General features: G+C 35.5%; 1 protein-coding gene across 8 annotated transcripts in view; it reads left to right on the forward strand.

Annotated features, from left to right (window-relative positions):
• Nucleotides 1-21362, forward strand: part of NEBL (nebulette) — a 256863-nt gene that overhangs the window by 152661 nt on the left and 82840 nt on the right. Inside the window, exons 1-5 of one of the 8 annotated variants that reach the window (XM_035319460.1) lie at nt 7413-7519; nt 8098-8139; nt 8240-8311; nt 15127-15231; nt 17450-17560. The exons of 2 other annotated variants lie outside the window; for them this stretch is intronic. In XM_035319460.1, the coding sequence (XP_035175351.1) occupies nt 8273-8311; nt 15127-15231; nt 17450-17560 (255 nt within the window). In that variant the 5' untranslated portion in view covers nt 7413-7519; nt 8098-8139; nt 8240-8272. Of the gene's footprint in view, nt 1-7412; nt 7520-7882; nt 8140-8239; nt 8312-15126; nt 15232-17449; nt 17561-21362 lie in introns of those variants that run through there. 5 more of the 8 variants (XM_035319463.1, XM_035319459.1, XM_035319461.1 and 2 more) reach the window with 5 other exon arrangements.

The following is a 21362-nucleotide window of genomic DNA, read 5'->3' on the forward strand; positions in this document are numbered from 1 at the left end:
CAAAGCAGACTAGAAGTATTATGATGTGAAGGTAAATGACATAAATGATGAAGGTAAATTTTATTAATTTTTTTTTTTTTTTTTTTTTTTTTTATGATGAAGCAAAATGAAGCCTATTAAAAATAGGACATAAAAGAAATTCTTACCGTAAATCATGATGGAATTCAATGGGAACTTATGTTTTTAATGTTCCAGGTTTCCTACGGCTGTAGCAGTAGTGCTGGTCTATTGTGATATTTTCGAAGAGTAAGTGGTGTGAAGTTTGATAGAAGAGGTAATGTGTTGTGTACTCTTTTAAAGTTTTTATTGTGTAGATCTACTACAAGCTATGCTGTTTATTTGGGAAATGCTAGATAAGCTTTTATTCGATCTATGCAGAAGAGATTTCCATAGGTAAAATAAGGTTTAAGCTGAAGTTTTGCAGCTAACTTGTTTTGAAACACTAAGAAAAATTGCCAGTAATTAAATGGTTTAATCTGGTTCAGGTATTCAGTTAAAATCTTTAAAAATATTATATGTATTTCTCTAAAAATATGTTACTAAATGTTTGTCAGCATTTCTAAACTAGATGCTTGCCACTTCAGCAATGATACAAGCAGAAATGTATTTTTCAGTGGATGATGGAAGATGTTTTTATCATCTTGTCACTGTTGTCATGGAAACTTGGGTATATTGTTAAACAGAGTGTATGGAAGGATGTAACATTCCTGTGCCTTATTATCACTAGCTGTTGTATTTTTAGTGTAATTTCTTCAACACTGTAGTCAATGCTTAAGAACTTGTAAGTTGCTGTCCTAAATTACAACCAGGAACTCAATTATAGGATTAGGTGACAAATCCAAACCTATTATAAACAGTACAAAAATAATACTTAAACACATAATTTTTATTTTTATTTTTATTTTTTTTTCAGAGAATGATCTATATGTTAGTCATTATGTATTTTCTCTCTTGAAAATAATGGATATTTTCAAAATGTGTATTCTTTATATGAAATGTTTTCTCCTTGAATACACTGCTAAATTCATAGTACAGCTCTTGTGTATAGTTGTCTTAACCTGTCATTCATGAAACAATAGGCTAGGCCTGACTATGGCAGTCCAGATTTAATCACTCCTGGACCCAAAGTCTGTGTAACTTGTTATCTAATTTAAATCTTACAGTAGGCACAGTTCACAAAGTCAGAAAAAAAAGAAAACTCGTATTTTGTTTTCTCTAAATGACTTCTGTTTCTTCAAATGTGTTCATTAAATTTATTTATTTTTTAATCCTGTTTGGTTTTATCTTTGTGTTTTGGGGAGTTTTCTAAAGGCTGTTCTGGAATTTAAAACCTATGTTTTTAATAACTGTTAAGAAATTATTATTTTTTATTTTATCATCATCTGTCTCAAGCAATTTGATGCAAAAATAAGCTTACTTGAGAGTCATAGGAACATGAAATGTTCTGGAACAATAAATTTATAAAGGTTTCATAAAAGTGGGTATTATCTAAAGCGGGTATTAACTAAAGTTACAGCATTAGGTTTGTCAAAACACAAGAACTGCAAAAATATCAAAGAGAAAAAGCACAATTAAATACAAGAAAAATAAAAACCACTGTGGTTTTAGTTACCAGAATAAAACTAACAATATTTATTAAGTAAGTGAGGATTATGGGCTATTGGATATATTTATAACTGAAATTAAATTTATAGGAAAGATCTAGTTTTCGCAGTTCAGGCAGCTGAATTCTAAAAATGCCACCAGAAAAATTCCTCACACGTGCACATGCCCAGTCTACAAGGCTAAGAAAATGTGTGGAAGAGAATGACTATACATATGACTATATATAAGTCAAATATATATATTTTTTATTTCTAATTTAATGTAATAATACAGTTACCAGATTACATTAAACTGTATTTGAGTATATCATCACTAAGAGGAGAAAGGGACTATCTTTAGCTTCTTAGGATGTATTGATGCAAAATGAAATTTACTTACTACTGACTTCATAAATTTTACCCAAAATCATCAATAATTTTAGCTGTAATTATTATAGCAAGGTAAAAATTCCAAACTCTCACTAAGCAGTCCTGGCATTTTTTTATGTAAGACTTATGTCTGGGTAAAATGAAAATCTTGCGAATGGAAATCTTTCAAATATTGTCAAAACCTTCACTGCATTTGAGAAGTCCTAAGAGAAAGGCCATAAATTCCCTTTTGAATTCTCTTCTGCTGAATGTGATTTAGCTTTTTTGGAAGCCTCACACGGTAACCCAGTCAACTACTATTTTCAGTTTCTAGCCATCTTCTGAAGAGTAGGCCTGTGAAATCTGAGCCAGGTGTTGCAGGGTGTTGGATGGCTTGGGTGTACTACTGTCCACTGGTTACAATGACTACTGTACAGGCTGCTCCTATGTCATTGGCTTTGGTGGATTCCCATACCTACTGGGACACTTGACTTATGTGAAAGGGGTTTTATGATGCTGGGCAAGAATGGGAAATCACAGAATCACAGAACTGTAGGGGTTGGAAGGGACCTTGAAAGGTCATCGAGTCCAACCCCCCTGTAAAGCAGGCTGCCCAGGCAGGCTGCCCAAATGCTATGGCTATGTCAGGTAGAGTAGATGAAACAATTGCAATGCAGTTAAATGTGATTGATTAGCATCACGCTTCCTGCTGCATTGACTTCTGTAAGGATTTTTCAGGCTTCTGGTTTTCAGGCTTCTGGTTAAAGTGAAAATATTTGGGAGTGGAAATGCCAAATTTCCCTCTTGCTGTGGGTTTGACTTCTTGACAAATGAAAAATCAGAAAAGAATAGGGAAAACTATGTATCCCATTTAGGAAATTTAATTTTTGAAGGTTAGAAACTATTGTGGAAAAGTAGTAGGCACTTGTATGAATATCGTCAGGAAAATTAAGCTGTTTTTATTATTTATTTATTATTTATTTATTTATTTTTAAGAACACACATTACTACCTGGAAAAGTTTTACTCTGGTTTATTTCAGTACATTGTAACTCATCACAGCTAAGGTTATATCTGCATGGCACAATCTTATGCCATGATGAATACTCCCACTTCTTCTGAATGGGTTTGCATGATTCATTTCTTAGAATAATTAGCAGTGTGGGAAAGAGTTTATTAATTCAGACACTGTCATGCTAGCACAGATACACCTCTTTTGTTAACTAGATTAGATCAGGCATTATTACGTGAAACTATTTGTACCATATAAACTTCTTAAATGCTCTGTCGTCAAGATCCAATTGTGCTTAGACACCATCTTTGTGAGTAGACATTAAAAAAAATAAAACAAAACAGAAAAGGACAAAAAAAATATTTATGATATATAAGGCATTGGAAATTCATAATTCATTGTTTTCTGGGATTAACAATTCAATGTTCTAAGATATTATTTGTATTTGTGTTCAAAAATACCATTCCGACTCTCTTAGATTTACCAAAACCTTGAATAAAAGAACTTCAACTGAATTAAAATCTTAGCTTCGAACTATGAGATATTTGTAGGCTTTGAAGTGTTTTTGACAAATGCAGTGTTAATGATGACTGATACAATCTTGTGGGTAGAACCATCTCTTGACTTTCTTTTGCTGGTGTTAATTGGTGTTGCATGTTCAGAGGAGGTTAAAATTGGCAATCTGGGAACCCTTGCTTTCTTTCTGTTTGTGATTGTGGTGCTGATAGCCTAGCTATGAACTTCCTTGGGCAGCACTGCTAGTAACTTCCAGTCTGATAGATGTGTATTTCTAGAAATGAGAAGTAATGAATCTGAGCGCTTACAAATGCATTGTGTGCTTTTTGAAAGGGACCACCAGCTGTGTTCTGTTGAATTAATTGTCCTTATTTCAGTGGTGTGTGCATCTGTCCAGTGAGAACAGAAAATTACATTCTCATTTCAGAGAAGTCTCTGGGTTGATTTTATTTATTTATTTATCTGTGGAAGCACTACAGTTAAAGCATTAAAACCCCACCTCTGTTCTTAATAAGTTTTCAGTCCAGATTTGCAAACAAAGGAGTGTGTTCATGACATATACCTCGCTGTGCAGGTTTTCCAGCTGAAATGCCTCTGTCCTTAACTTGCAACCCGTGTTAAAATACCCCAAGAATAAGATGTTAAAGATGTTTGAGATTGTGCTATTTCTGGTACTTTTTTTTTTTTTTTTTTTTTTTTTTTTTTTTTCAGGGGGGAGAGGGTAGAGAAGGGGGAGGTAATGCCAAGCAAGTCCAGTAATGGTGTTTATTTATTCAGTGATGGAACTGAATTTAGCTGCTGAAATGCTGTGTGTATCAGGACCAGAATAAGACGAGGTCTTCTGACTTTCTGGGCTAACATATCCCAGATATATTTCCTAAAAGACAGATTAAAGGAACAAGGAGATGGTAGAGCTTTGGCCAGGTGTGGACGCAACAGTGTGTGATCAAACCACAGTTGCAAAACTGTGTGACTGACTTGTGTGCATGCTGGACCAACTTGTACTAACGGGGACTCAAGCTCCTTTATGCCCTATTTTTCTTTCCCTTCTGCCTCTTCTAATGAGTTTAGACCAAATACTCAAATAAAGTTCTGTGTCCAGAGATATTATGTTGAGACACTCAAATGATGGCTGTAAGTGCTGAGAGATTCAGATGTCTCCTTTCATAGGATGTGCCATATAGTTGTCTTCTAGAAGGCTTCTCTGTCAGAAGATCATGCATAGTAAGTTGGATGTGCAAGTGTAACTCGCTTACTGCAAATATTGTGATTTTGTGAGCAATATTGCCTAAGTAGAGTTCTCTTGATTTTGTTGCAGCTTCTTTAACAGAATAACCTTGTTCCTTAGCCTTAACGCCAAATTTAAACTGAGATGTGAAACATCCATGCAGAATGGCTGGAAGTAGAAATTTGGAGCTAAGCAGAATTTTCTTACAGACTTTGAATGAATTTATGTTGGGTATTGCCCTGAATAACTTGTTTTTACCCACTGTGTGAATGCAGAGGGTCTACAGATATCCTTAAGATATCTATAATGCAATAAGAAAATCTCATTTTTTCATACCCTGTATGCTTACAAATATTATTTTATATATATTGATCAGCAGTCTATTACAGTGCTGTTTTCTTAACATTTTGTGCCAATGGACTTTGTTTAGTCTGTTCTGTTTAGTGCCAGAATGATGGGTTCCATTATATACAGTGGAAAATGGTTCAGAAGTGTAAGTTTGGAGGTTTTGGTAAAAATAAATAAATAAATAATTTTTGCAGGTGAAAAATCATCTTTAATAAAACGGTACTCCATAATAATTTTGAGGATTTAAAGCTCAGCATTTAACTAGGTCTATATTCAGACTGGATATAGTATTTTTAGAGTAGATATTAAAGTATCTGTCAACATACACAAATATTTGCTGTGCCAAACATGCCTACTGATCCTGGTTTATTTATTGCCTCTTCTGGAAGTAACTTCAACTTGTTCTTGACCTGCAAGCTGCTATTAGAATTGTAATGCACTTCTAAACTATGCATCTCTTAAAGCATATCAAGTTCCTGCTACCTGGAAGTGTTCAAGGCCAGGCTGGATGGGACTTTGGGCAACTTGGTCTAGTTGGAGGCGGGGGTTGGGATTGGTTGATCTTTAAGGTACCTTCTAACCCAAACCATTCTGTTATTCTATGAAATTCTTCTCTGAATTATATCTGGATATATTTTATTTTCAGAGTTGCTCTATGGCAAACTAAATGGTATCTGATAGCATTCAGTGCTTTGAGGAGGAAAAAAAAATATGGAAGACAGTTTATTATATGAAATAGTCTCTTACTGCATCTATTATCTGAAGAGGGACAAATTGAATAATTTGTGTGTGTGGTTAGTTGATACAGTAATATATTTTCCCCTGCTCACTTTATGCATAGTTTTATATTTTACTTTAATATGATGAGTTTTAGCAGCTGCCTTGCAATCCCTGTATATGGGATATGGCATGTTTGAATGCCTAGTTGTGTCTGAACCAGATGACACAAAAAATGAGAAAAAATGAAATTCTATCAAATCATTTCAAGATCATGCTAATGAGAAAGCAGATCTATTATGAGGAAACCATTACAGGAAAACCACAATTACTTTATAAATTATTATATAAATTATGTTCAGCTGCTGAAAAACCACCAAATACAATGTAAGCATGTTAAAAATCTGAGTTCCTTCTTTACCGCACAAAAACCAAACAGTTTTGACATGGTCATTTTGACCATACTTGCTTTCCAGGGCAAAAAATAGCAAAAGATTTCCCTGTATTCAGCAAGCTTTGCAGCTACTAATAGCTCTTCTCTACCCTCTTACATATTTTTCAATGTCTCCACATACAAAATTTATTAAATATAGGAAGGAAAGGGAAATTACCTGTGCTGGAAGAATACAGTATTTGCAATATTATCAAAAACAAAACAAAACAAAACTGAAGCCTTGGTTCTTCTTTTCTTTCTGATGCTTTTGTAGGTACTCTGTCTCCTTAACATGTGGTACTTGAAATGATGCAAGAGTCCGTTGCTTAGGAATACATTTTTTTTTTTTTTTTTTTTTTGTGGCCATTGTCTTCAACGGTGACCAGTTATTGTGAATACCCAACTTATAAGACTAAACTGCTTGTTTCCACAAGGATGAAACATCCTGAGCTCCAAAAGCAGTCATCATAAATTAAAGGTAATCCTCACTTATGCAAACCAGGCCTTCAGGTTTCAACATGAACATCAGCACAGCCAATCCAAATGTGGACTTTTGGAACTTATATTTGAAATAGCAGAATGAAAAACCTTGAATCTTTCTGTACTATTAAAGTATAAAGAATTCTGTCTCCTATTATAGTTTGAAAGCAGTCTGTACATTTTTTCTTATTTTTTTTTTCTTATTTTCAGACCTTAACTAAGCAAAATGCTGTGTTTTTCCTCTCCTTCAAAATGGTTTTCTTTTTCCTAAGGAAATGTGTTTTTAAACAAGCTCTAGGGGCACTGTTTGGGCTCAAGTACTTAATATTCTTTGAAGAGGTGTTCCAAGAGCACACATTCCTTTGCCTGATTGCAAAGCTCTGTAGCAGTGAATCACTCTGCTAGATGAAATTTGAAATCATGACCTGTATAAAATGAGATGTATACATGCTATAGATTAGAAAGAAAATAAATATTAAAATGCTGGTTACTCCAACTGATCCTTAATACATCTTTGGTTGTTTTACAGAAGCAGACACTGTGATACCATATCCTTTGGAATAAGGATGTCTTTCAGTTTCATTGCAGTTTGACGTCATACTGAAAAAGGCTGGTTTTGAGACTGTGACAGTTTCTAAGAGTGGATGAACATACATGTTTATGTAAGTAAATAACCACGTATATTTGTAAGCATGTAGATGTGTTTGTATCTATGTGTGCACAGGTTTAAACTTCAGCTGACATAATATGTAAGGCATTTAAGGGATTTTATACACTTGGTGGAAAAAGAATATTTTCTGAAAAATATACTACCTGTCACATCTATTGGAAAATGTGAGCATTGTGTCTGTGTATATATATATATATGTATATATAAATCAAAAAGCTGTATTATTGGACCAGCTAAATAAAATTTTGTGATGGCTGGTTTTGGAGCCTGTGTAGCCTTGAATTTTTGAACTGGGCAGTTCTCTCATGGCTTTAGAATCAGTGTTCCCATTTATGTCTGTTAATTTTTGTCTGTTAATTTTGCTAAATTACTTATGTTATGAATTAATTGAATCACAGTATTTTAATTAAGTGTGTTCACAGTCATTTTAAAAATAGTTGACTGGGATAGGTCATTTAATTATATTTTATCTGTAAGAAAGCATTAGCTCTGCAGCGACTGATAGCTAGCAAGGCCATCTGCAATGCCTTTCAGTTCACTCACACTGAATTGTTCAGATAAAGGCTGTCAAGTGCTGCCTAAATAAGGAAGGAGCCTTGGTAAAGTTAAGTGCGGTGGAGGACACAAATGAAGCATTGATTCCAGGCATGCTATAGAGTCTGAGCTGTTTCCTGCGCACTGAACCTTTTTAGTGTGTTTGTTGTTTTCTGGAAGTATTAAAATGCGAGTATCTGTCATTCAGGATTTCAGGGAGGATGAAAATGAGGATGAGGAAGAAGAAACGGTGAGTTAAACCCCTGTAGTTTTGAAAAATACTTACTTCCTTTTCTTGGTACTCTTTTTTTTTGGACAATAAACCTGCAACAATTCCCTTTCTTTTATAGGTCTTCCTCAAGCCAGTTATTGAGGACAGAAATATGGAACTGGCCCGAAAATGCAGTGAAATAATAAGTGACGTAAGTGACAGTGACTGTTTGCATCCTTACATTTACATTTCTCTTTTCAGTCGATTTATATTTACCACATGTAAACCTTACATATTAATATATTATATTTATACATTATATATATAATATTTATTTAATATATTATATTTATACAATATATATTATATTTATATATAAATAATATATAATATATATTATTTATATTAATTATACAATATATATTTATACAATATATATATTATATTTATACATATTTACCACATATAAACCTTACATATATAACCTTACATATAACACATGTAAACATTACATATTTACTCAGATATTTATAATGCAGCATGTTCCTATCCAAGGCTCAAATATAAAAGCACAAATAATAGAAAAGCACAGCCTACTATGATAGTTTAATTCATCAGCTATGGAAGGATGAGCTTCTCACAGCACTTGGGCAGTTCAAGGCATTGGCCCTAGGAATGCAGTATTTTTGCTAGTTGTAGCCTAAACCCATGAAATTTGTTTGGTTAAAACAGAACTGGGTGCCAATATATATAACAGTAAGGAGAGAGGATAAAATCCAAACAGATTAATTTGATTATTATCTATTTGATTATTATCCAGTCTGTGGTGATAGAAGCTCAAAACTGCTTAGCATATTATTATTGACTTGTAAATTGTAGGAAAAATGCACTAAAATGCTAGGGTTTCTTTAAAAAAAATTAGCTATCAAATTCTTGACTTACTTGCGGTAGATTTTTGAAACCACAGATCAGATATAGATCTTATATAAACATAGATCAGATCCAAGGTATTTTAAGTTGGAGTACATCCAATTGCTTGAATGTAACAATATCAAATTTACTTTAGCAGAAGTGCATTTTGTGTTCTTTTTGGAGAGAGTGTCTGAAAAGTAGCTTTGTACCTTCATATGAATTGCAATGAGACTGATTGTGCTCCTACACTGGGGACGCTGGCTGGCAGCTGAGAAGACATCACTGGAGAGAGTCTTGCCTTAATGAGTGCTCTCCTGATGAAACTGAAAAGTGGGAACTGATTCATGTTGTGTTGTATTACGGTATTTAGATTCAGGATGTTATTGTTTAAGGTGAATGAGTATTTTAATTTTATGAGAATAAGACATAGAGAAATAACATTGTAAAAGATTAGGGAATATGTATCAGATAGAACAGGTAACACAGAAAAACAGTACCCGAGATATGTAGGCATCACAGTGCTGGCTCAAATGTGTGACTTGACAAGGTCAAAGCTGCCTCTTTGTCTGTGGACCATCTGGTAATATTTTAATTTTAACAAGAAGATTGTTGAAAATTAGGTAGATCCTTAAGAGAAGCTACCAATATGGCTTCTTTGTAAGCTCAAGCTATTTTAGGAAGCAGTAGAGATTATTAATATTTTCACTGATGGCTATCTACAAGCTTTCTTTGGGATATGAATGGCATCTGGCACAGTAAGCGCCTGTTAACTCATGTGAAGGCCGAAATAAAAACAGAGCCGGATCACTGATCTGATCCAAAATACATGTGTTGCTTCAGTGCAATTCATTTCTAAACATGGTTGCTGATCTTCAAGGCGAAAGCCCCTTGAAAATGCTGAAGAAATATTAACTTTCATTAAAAATGAATATTTCTGTACTGTGTATCCATTAGGAGAAATGTTGGCTGTGGCTGTTAATTATCTAATAAATGTAGTGGCTGTGTTTTCTCTGATTTTCTAGATGGGTTTGGGTGCTAAAGTGAATAACTAAGTTAAGCCAGGCTCCTGAAGCCTGTAATGGTGCAGAGATGTGGGCTTTTGCTGAAAGCTTTTGATGCATTTTGCCTGCAAGTGCATTAATTTTTCCTTGAGATATGTAAAGCATAATGGCAAAGTGTCGTTAATGCTTTCAAGGCTGTATTAATATGTAGTGGTCTAGGACCAATTTAATTTCAAAGATGCTCTGTGTTTAAAAATGGCACCCATTGTGGGGCCCTTTTCAGCCTTTGCTGAAATCAGTAGGTGTGTGTTCATTGGCTTGGATAAGATATGAATATGCTCAGGGAGTGATTTTTTTCTCCCAGAAATTTTTGGCTGTATTTGAAATTTCTTATGACCAGTAAAGGCCTTTGTGTCGGGGGTAAGTTCCTCACCTTGTGCATTTCATTGCAGAGGCCAAAAAGATGCAACGAGTTTGCATTTTGTCTCACTGATGTTCAAAACTTTTATTTTATTTATTTATTTTTCTTCTCACAAATCTGCTGTTGGTGTGGATGTATCATTGGTGAATATCTGTACATTTTAGCTGTACAATGCTTTTTGGGGCTTGCAGTTTTGGCCCAAGATGACCTTGTGACAGCAGCCCTTGTCCTTGCTGGCCACGAGGTTGGGTGATTGTCCTTGTCTGTCTGGGAACCTGCCAACACAGCTTCTCCATCTAGTGTCACATCTCCATAGTGACAGGAGTACTCATAACTCAAGATACTACAATTGCATTATGCTCACCCTGCATTCTTTGCAGGCTAACATTAATTTGCCAATAAATTTTTAAAAAACTCTTGTGATGGCATTCCTTAGTGCATGTGTAACTGGCAGGCTTGAGCTGTATATGTAGAGGGAAGCCTGGAAGTGTTTATGTGCTCCTCCTTTTCTTCAGGAAATTCCCATCTTCATTTGAGGTTGGCAAATATTTGTTTTGTGGCTGTGATATCCCCTGAATAGTTTCTCCCTAAAGCCATTTCATTTAATCTCCCTCCATTATGCAATTTTATTTCATAGATGCTTTCAAAACTGTCATGTATATTCGATTTCTATGAATTACCTTCCTTTCTAGGCATTTTCTCTTCCATATTGAAATTGAGCCTGTCCATTTGCTAGTGTTATTTATATTTTAGTATCTCTTCATCTCTTCTTTGTTTTGATTATGTGCTGTAATATTGTGAATACTATTATAAGCAGAGAGGTGAATTATTATACAATTAAAACAGTCTTTGACCAAACTATCTTATTGCCTTTTGGTAGAGACAGACACTGGGCCTTCTGAAGAGTCTGCTGAATTTCCATCATGTGTGGCACCAGTGCTTCTTGTCACCTATAGCAAAAAAATGCTACTACCAACCATCTAAATGCCCGTGTATGGAGGCCACCTTTGTTTTAGCAAAGGAAAGCTAAAGAGATATATAATCAGATATAGAAACAGAGTGCCTTTCCTCTGATATCAGTAGGTTTGTGACCTCCTAATTCAGGCTGGAGCTATTCCTCTGTGCTCTCCATTACTAAACAGTACCTCTAACTAAGGTGGACTTTGAGGTCCAAACTGTTTTATACTAGTAAAATGCTGTAGGGCAATAATACTCTATGCTTGCCTTCTTATACTTTTCTCAAGATTTCTGTGGCCAAAGAGAGAATTTAGGTAGATCTGTGGTTTTACACAGTTCTTACACACTTATGAGAGATTATAACTTAAGAAATGAAGGATTGGAAAGGGAATCCTTAGTGGAAAAAAAGTTCCATTTCAGTTTAGCATAAGAGCTAGATAGGAAGGTTCAGACATTTTATTGTTCTTGTGAGCTTAAAGAAGTCTTTGAGAGAAGACAGTTCTGTAATGGATCTTGGCATGATGGTCAACATAGTGACGTCAGTGATGTCAAAATGTTAAGTACAGTTTTTCCAGTTTACTTATATTTAAATGAGATAAATACATGCCCCTGAATACAAAAGAAAGGTGGCTTTTTGGCTAATGCTGTTACCACTTGAGGTCTTTTCCTTAGCCCACAGACTCCTCCTGAGTTTCCCCTGTGAAAAAGACTGATGGAGCAGGCCATGAGCAAGATGAATTTTCCTGGTGAGCCAGGAAGCTTAAGCCTAAAGGCTGGATGACTTTATTTATAAAGTTTGATTTTTGTCATATAACATCCATTAAGAAAAAAAAAAAAGGTACAATTTGAAACTTACTCTTTTGATGGTTGTCTGGGAATTTTAATCTGCTTTTACTGGTTAACTGTGCTGCTGGTCAAAGTACTTCGATGATTAATCTGGGAGAAGAAAGAGTGCAGGAGAGAGCTATTAAAAACTGGGGCTTTAGTGAACTATTGGGCTTCAAAAGTATATCAAAAGAGCAATGGTGGCTCCAGGCCATCATTTGCAAATTTTTCCTATAATCTGTTTTTTTTTTTTTTTTTTTTTTTTTTTCCTAAGGCTTACCAGACCTACTCAACATAAACAGTGTATTTTGTGGTGAAGGGTAGGGCACTCATAGGCAAAATTTCCTATTCAGTATTTTAGACATTCGAATATGTAACCCCTAAAATGAATATTATCTTTTCTGCATATTTCTTCCAGCCGTTGGTTATTTTTTGTCATAGACAAACTCTTTAGCCTCCTTTTTACTTCATTTACAATAAGTATGCTTTTTAAGTACAGATGTCATGACTACATTAAACTTGTCTCATTTTGTCTTCTGTTTGCCTGACTCTAAGTGATACAAACACTTCTATAGCTAAATGTAGCATGTTGGATTAAAAATGGACACACCGATTTTGTTATATGTCCTCTCTAAATGATTCATTTGAACCTGTGTGGGCTACTCTAACAAATATGAATAATAAAGGAATGACATTACTACTTCATTGCTTTTGGTTATTTTGAAAACTTGATTTCTTACAGTAGAATGGCTTTGTTTCTTCTAGTCTCCTATTCCTCCTGTTATGAGATACCTTAGGAGGCTTTCATGCTTGATTTTTTAATATTATTATTGCTCTGTAATTATAACAGATGTAATTACAGTCAACTCTCAGTTACCTGTGAGTGATTTGTCTAAGCTGTGAGCAGCAGGGCTTTCCATCTCCTGTCCAGAGTTTCAGTTTTACAGGCATTCCTACTGGGAACTGCATCAAGCTGAACAAGTAGACAGCTCTTTAGATGTTCCATATCGCTTCTCAGACATATCCCTGTGAATAATTCTATGCCATAATTCTAATTCTAAGCCATAATTCTATGAAGCTCTTTCTTAAGCCCTTCATGTGCACAGTCGCCCCCCCAACTCAAACACACACTTAGAAGTGCATGCATGCATTGCATGCATGTTGACAGTAGGCACCTGCTCATCCTTATCATAAAACTGCAGTTTTTGTGTACTGCTCTGTGGTTACCTTGGAGTACAGTGTTTCACACCCATGTTACACAAACCATTGGATTTCTGTGACCTTGAGTGAAATGGTGATGCACAGTAATTTTATGCCCTTTACTTCCCAAACAGTTTTTACTTATAATACTCAATAGTTTACAAAGTAAGATTGTACGTTTCAGTAATGTGATGTAGATTCTTTCAGCAGTCCAGATCTGGATAAGAAAATTGGTAACCAAAATTATTTCCTTTGTGATATTTGCATAGTCATCAGTCTGAAAGGACTTTGGCATTTTCTAGCCTGTTATGTGGTAGCTAAAAAGCTTGCATTGCAAAGTTCAGGACCTGATTCTGTGTAAGCTACCACCTTTCTCATGAATTTCCCAAGTCACTTTCTAGGAATTTAGAAAAAAAATTTAGGAGCTTGTGATATCCATAAAGGATTCAGGGAAAGAGGAAATTAAGACTGCATATTTCTGTAATGATCAGGTGCAGATCATATTGCTTCTGTCAGTGCTTGTCAGCAAGTTGAGATACAAGGTGCTGTTGTGCAGCATGTGAAAATGAGGTTAGAGAAATGATAGCAGATAATAACCAGGATAGCTTAATCCTAAATAATTCAATTTGCATTGAACTAAACTATACTATATAATATATTGTTTAAAGAAAGAAATGTCACTAAAATAATTTAAGATTACTTACTGGGAGTAACTTTAAAAGTAAGGAATACACTTTGAAGGTGTCTATCTTTAAAATATATTTAGTCCATCTCATCGTATTCACCATCTTTCTTCACACAATTCTTACATAGTAAAGGTCTCTACACATTCACCATGTCTGTAGACTTCACATTCCTCACAATCTCTAGTACAAACTGTAGCTCTGACTTCTTCAACAATCCTGTGGTTGTTTTCAGATAACTGCGTACTGTACCTGCCCCTATTGTTTGCCCAATGGTAGGAAAAATGGGACTTGATGGTGTTTTTAAAAAATAAGCACTCGATTTTTTTGCAAAACACATTGTGGTATTTTGCTTCCAAAATGTTTTTTATTGTGCATACACATGACTTATGAAATGGCTAGATTTAAAATTTTCTTTCGTTTTAAAGGGAGTCTGATATTACCTGTATGTCACAGCTGTTGGGGTGCTTTTTAGGCAATGCTTTGGCGGTGGCCTTCTGAATTTATTCATTTAACTCTCAGGTTCAAAAGGAGGCATTTCATTATGCTATACAGATTCTGGGCTTGCAAGGTCTCTGTTAAAAGCCAGTTTAACAATTTTATCTTTTAGATCAAGGAGAAAAGCCTTGATTCAACTTTTCTTTAGAAGGCCAGAACATCTATGGATAGTGGGAAAAAAGTGCTGTAGATATAGGGAAAAATTATATATTTTTCATCTTTAATATTAAAGAGTTCTGTGACCTTTACATGCCCTGGTTCTGTGTATGAGAACTGGGTATTTTCTTGTGTGGCTTAACTTGATCCACCCTGAGATGTTTGCAAGCCACTCAGCACGTTATCCACAAATAAATAAATAAACAAAATAGATTAAATAAAACTAGCTACTTTATTTTATTTTATTTTATTTTATTTTATTTTATTTTATTTTATTTTATTTTATTTTATTTTATTTTATTTTATTTTATTTTATTTTATTTTATTTTTTGTCTTAAAGAACAACTAAACTTCTCTTTTCTCCTCTTTGTAGATACACTATAAAGAAGAGTTTGAAAAATCTAAGGGCAAATGTATATTTGTACCTGACACCCCACAGTTAAAACATGTGAAAAGTCTCGGTGCTTTTATTTCTGAGGTAAGACCTAAAAGATTGAAGAAGTTTCTTCAATTCTTATTCTTCATAAAGACTCTTGTATTGAATAATATATTTACGAGAAGAGGAAGGATGGCTTATTTCAACTGTTTAAAGTTGATGTAATTTAAAGCACTATATATAATTATTGTATAATGTATATGTGAGTAATAATTACTTGTAAGTATACAAAACTTTTATTCCAGAATTCCAAGGTATTTTATTTATGGTCCTGAGGCAGTCATAATGGTGCCATTTTATAGACAGATAAACTGAGGAGCAGGAAAAAGATTTTTTGTTACTCTGCTGCAATTTTTGGGCAGATATGTTTGTAACATATCTGTTTGTTACATCAGTATGTTTGGAACAACATATTGTTACAATATTTGCAAATTACATCTGTGCACAGGTGCCTTGCTGTGGAGAATTGACAGCCTGACTGTCAAAGAGGAGGAGAGAAGGACCTTTTACTGTGTTATCACCCCTGCCCTTCAGCAAGGGAAGTGAGGCACAGATTGGGTAAATGCCACTGGCAGGTCACCTAGTACTTGCATGAGTGTATGCATTTATATACATACTCATTTGTGGGTTTCTAGGTGTTTGTGTAGAAATGGGCACGTGTACACACTCATATATTACTGTAGTGGCAAAAAAATGGCAGCTTCCAAAATGGTAGAGCATAGTTTACTCCCAGCTCTTCATGTTGTAGGTATAAGGGGATTGCATCTCTGTTTATATATATATGTATATATATATATATATACATATATATATATGTATGTATATATGTATATATGTATATTTGTAGTTGAGAAAAGTAGCAGGAGTTTTACCTGACAGTTACTTCTGTTAAGGGATTTTTGTTTCTGAGTGATTTGTTTGTCACTGTAACCTCTGGAAGACTTGAATGCCTCATTTGTGGTCCGGAGTTATGCAATTTATACATTCTATATACTGTTTCTAATATACATCTGTTTGCTATATAGCTACTTCGAATATAAATGCATCTGATGAATATTTTTCTTATGTTTATCTTCATATTTCTGAGAAAGAGTGGCAATGTCCAAGTGGCATAGATGTGATGAAATTAACTTTATAAGAGAGACTGTTGCCTACTGTGTCTGCAAAAGCACAGTATAGAGAGGGTATTTATAGAATCTGTTTGTTAGATATTTAAGCTACTGCTAATCATTAGTCAAAGATTTAGAGTCATAAGGATATTTGAAAACCGAAAAAAGAGTGTGTTTCCTATTACCTCGTTGTGCACTCTTGCCTATTGCAGCTAGATGTTTTACTTAAATGCTATAATATGATGGATGGTTTATCTTGTAAATTACTGACCTCTAGTGTCCCATAACCTGTTTCTGCAAAACTTGAACACTTCTGAAATTCTCTCTTAACAGAAAAAATATCCCTCTGTTTTGGAAACATCAACAAATGTCATAGCAAATTATTGATATATGTAATATCTACGGGAAACTAGTCTCTGATAAATAGAGCACAGGAAGCTAAAGACATTAGGCAGTATCATTTAATATATCTTTGATATATATGAATACTTTTACAGCAATAACTGACATGGTTTTTAAAATTTGAAAAACTTAGATCTGAAGCAAAGCCTCACAGATTTAGAACTATTATTCTGGCTGTGCTCACAAGGTCCTTTTGTGAAGTATTGCTAGTGCTGAACATGGAAGAAAACACAGGAGAAAGAGAAATGAATTTAGAATTGAGTCTCTAACATGAGAAAATTAAATAGAAATTATGACAATCATGCTTTCTTCAATGTTTCTGTCTTTTCCACTTACATTTATCTGCTAGTACATAGTAATTGGTAAAATATTGTTCTATTGACAACTCACTGCTCCCATTCCAAAAATTCAGAAAACAGAATGAGGAAAATAATATATATATTTTTAAATGATTTAGTAAAATGTAGAAAAAAATCTGCTTTGCCCTATTTAGTACTTCCCCCTCAAATTCTAATTTAATTAGCAGATACTTTGTATCTTTGTATTGGTTTCTGAATTAGATACATCCACTTAATATAGTTTCAAATTGTTATTTAAAAAAAATGTTTTTGCTTGACAGTTTATAAGACAGTATTAGATTTTTTCCAGTTCTAATATTCTTGATGCCATTTTATGTAATAGGAAAAATATGTAGTATGATTACCATATCTGAAAACTTTCATTGTGTGTCACCTTTTTCTCCCCTGCAGGTGAAGTACAAAGGAGCTGCTAAGAAAGACCTTTCCAACTCTCTTTATCAGCAGATGCCAGCCACAATTGACAGTGTGTTTGCAAAAGAATTAACTCAGCTTCAGAGCAAGGTGCAATTTTAAAATCATAAAAATGATTTGTATATTAATTGTTGGACAGAATATAACCAATTTGTGCAATGCTTTTGAATGGATACTCAATCACCTTCTTGATTTATCTGGGTGAGTTTATCATCCAGAGTTTATCATCATAACTGCTTAACTTCAAGAACTACTCAATTCTAAAATGTTGACAATCTGACCCATTATGTTTACTAAATCTAAGCTTAATAATGGGCAGTCTTCAGTCAAAAAAAATCCATTAGCAACTCATAAATGCACTAAAGAATTACTGAATTCAGTGATGTTGCATTGTGTTTATGGAATATACAAATTGTATGTAACAACTATTTCAACTTAAGTGTTATGTTAACTTTTAAAAATGTTTGAAGTGGAAAAAAAGTGAAAAAAAAAAAACAAAAAACTTTACATTTAATGACTTTTAAAGTCACTCACTGGTAACAGGAAAATATTTCTGATGTCATTAATCATTCACATACCATCACGGACAACAAATTCCATAGAATTAAAAATATAAAATCAAGTGTATTTAACATAGCATAAAACATGCAAACAATCCATAAAATAGTAGTCCAGGGGTTTAAAAATATAATACCCTTAAAGTAGGCAGGTGACCCTTAGCTTCCATTGATCTTGGTGGAATTTTGAGTATTAAGTATGTGTAATATGAATGAAGATGGAGATTTTGACTGTTATTCATGGCAATTACAACTGATAAACCATCATGGTTCTCATGCACCAAGCATCTCAATGTTGTTCTCATTCTGCCTTTCTTCTCTCTTAAACTATATATAGTTTAATACAGCAAGTCTGTGAAATGAACATATTCCTAAAACCATACTATTTGTACTGAGCTGGGGAACTATAGGCCTGTCAGCCTAACCCCAGTGCCACAAAAGGTGATGGAACAGGTACATGCTTTTCTGGGTTAAAAACTGGATGGATGGCTGGCCCCAGTCCGTGGTGGTGAACGGAGTGAAATCCAGCTGGTGACCGGTCACCAGTGGTGTTCCCCAGGGGTCGGTGTTGGGGCCCATCCTCTAACATCTTTGTTGATGACTTGGATGAGGGAATTGAGTGCACCCTCAGTAAGTTTGCAGATGACACTGAGCTGGGGGGAAGTGTCAATCTGCTGGAGGGTAAGAAGGTCCTGAAGAGGGACCTGGACAACATGGGTAAATGGGCAGAGGCCAATGGGATGAGGTTCAGCATGGTTAAGTGCCAGGTCCTGTACTTTGGCCACAAAAACCCCATGCAGTGCTACAGGCTTGGGGCAGAGCATCTAGAAAGCTGTGCAGAGGAAAAAGATCTGGGGCTGCTAATCAATGCTCACCTGAACATGAGCTGGCAGTGTGCCCAGGTGGCCAAGAAGATACAAGCCATCCTGGCTTGTATCAGGAATAGTGCAGCCAGCAGGACCAGGGAGGTGATTGTCTGTACGCTGTTCTGGTGAGGCCGCACCTTGAGTACTGTGTTCAGCTTTGGGCCCCTCAGTACAGGAAGGACATCGAGGCCCTGGAGCGTGTCCAGAGAAGGGCTACGAAGCTGGTGAAAGGCATGGAACACATCCTATGAGGAACGGCTGAGGGAACTGGGGTTGTTTAGTCTGGGGAAGGGGGGCTCAGGAGAGACTTGTTGCTCTCTACAACTACCTGAAAGGAAGGTGTGGGGAGCTGGGTGTTGGCCTCTTCTCACACGTAACTAGTAATAGAACTAGAGGGAATGGCCTCAAGTTGCACCAGGGGAGGTTCAGGTTGGAAGTTCAGAGAGATTACTTCTCAGAAAGAGCACTCAGGCATTGGAAAGAGTTGCCCAGGAAAGTGGTGGAGTCGCTGTCCCTGGGGGTGTGTGTTCAAGGAAAGGTTGGACCTGGTGCTTAGTGACATGGTTTAGTGGGTGATGGTTGGACCAGGTGATTTTGAAGGTCTCTTCAAACCTTAATGATTCTATGATTCTATCTCAATATTCATTCTGTTTAATAAAGTGATTTTTTTCCCCAAACAAGGGAAAATATAACAAAAGAAAACACTGAAATCTCAGGACAGCTCGTAGAGGAATTATTAGATTTAAAATAATGTTAAGGTTATAATAAGTAAACATAATAACATAAAGTATTCTACTTTTTGTAATTCGAAATGGAACATGTATCTATTGACTTTAAAGCAACACAGTAGCTGAAATAACATTAGTGTCACATTTCATTGTAAAGTGAATGATTAGAAGAATTACAGTAGAAATAAACAGGGAATTAAACTTTTATAACATTTTAGAACAGCTTGATTTATAAAACATTAGTTAACTAGTTTGTGACAGGATTTACTCCTGGATTAATTCCAAATAAGTACATTCTACTTTAGTTTATGCAAATGAGGTTAATTAACACCAGTGATGTGGCAGAAAAGATGAATAACTGAGACCGAAAATGAAAGCATTTGTTTCATGGAAAAAACTTATGAGGAAAATAACATTTTCATTTGATGTTTTTGAAGCCTTTCTACAGTCATCCAACAGTCACAGAGAAACAAATATGCATATAGGATGAGTTATATTAAAGCAGAACCTTTCCTGTAAAATTCATTCCATCCTTGTTGAAATAGATGCATTATAAATCATAATCTACCATAAAACTTAAAGATATGCTCACACATTTTTCCAACTTGCGGTTACTGTTGCAATGGACCTGAATTTAATGCTACTTTGGGAGAGATCCTAGGGGATTTTCTAGTGGAAAATCTTCTCTACCGTATTCAAATCCAACCCATATTGTGCCTATCACTGCGGTACCTAAGTAGCTAATACAAGGATTTCAAATTTCATCTGGGTCAGGATATCGTAGAGAGGATTTCTGCTGCATCCTTCCTGCCAGGAGTGTAGATTTACAGGTCACTGATTCTGCAGGGGTTCCCCACAGGGAGCAGAGGGAGCACAGCGCTGGTTGACCGCCGTGACAGCCCTCTTGCAACAAGACCCCTACATGCCCAGAACTGCAGTCTCTTTCTCAGTGTTAATAAGCAGATTTTAAATAGGTGCTTATTTCCTGAGATGAGAAAAATGTGGCTATGTGTCCTCCTTCCCATTACTGTTAGAACAGGTTTACACCTTTGACTCCCTCATCATGCTTCTTGGATGCAAGGCCAGGCTTGAGTGCCTTTGTATCATCACAGGTGCTCTCTCTGTGGTACCGTGTTCTTGGCAGGGCCTGTGGCCTCATCTGCCAAGCAGGTGTGCCAGGACTTGGGGATCACAGAGCAGAAGAAAGAGAGCACCGCTGCTGCCTGCTGGCACAGGACTGCAGATGCTGGTACACTTCTGCCCCATGACTTCCTACACAGATGTGTGCTTGGCAAATGGTCTCTCTCATGGATGTTTTTCCCTGAAATGGTGCTGCAGTACTGCCGCTGCCCAGCAGCTCTGTTTTCCTAGATCTAGCACAATTTATGAATTTTATACACTATTTTAGATCACACTGATGATTCAGGAACTTAGGGGTAACCAGGGAAATTTCCTTTTTTTCTGACAAGAGGTTATGCCCTGCCTGCAGCTGCCCTTTGCTGTTGTCTCCAAAACAGATTGATGCAGTACCACTTGATAGCAATTGCCATTGACTTCAGCAGAGAGAGGACTTCATTCTGTAGGATTGCAGCCATACAGTGTGAACCAGTGCTCACAGGATCTTACCATAATGGAGAGTACATCGCCCTGGTAGCTCTGGTTTTCCTTCTGTGGAGCTTTCTCTCCATATTTGCTGTATAGATTCATCCTTTATTCCATTTTCAAGATGTACAGGAAAGAT

The sequence above is a fragment of the Oxyura jamaicensis genome, chromosome 2 (genome assembly GCF_011077185.1).
Source record: "Oxyura jamaicensis isolate SHBP4307 breed ruddy duck chromosome 2, BPBGC_Ojam_1.0, whole genome shotgun sequence".
Classification (NCBI taxonomy): domain Eukaryota; kingdom Metazoa; phylum Chordata; class Aves; order Anseriformes; family Anatidae; genus Oxyura; species Oxyura jamaicensis.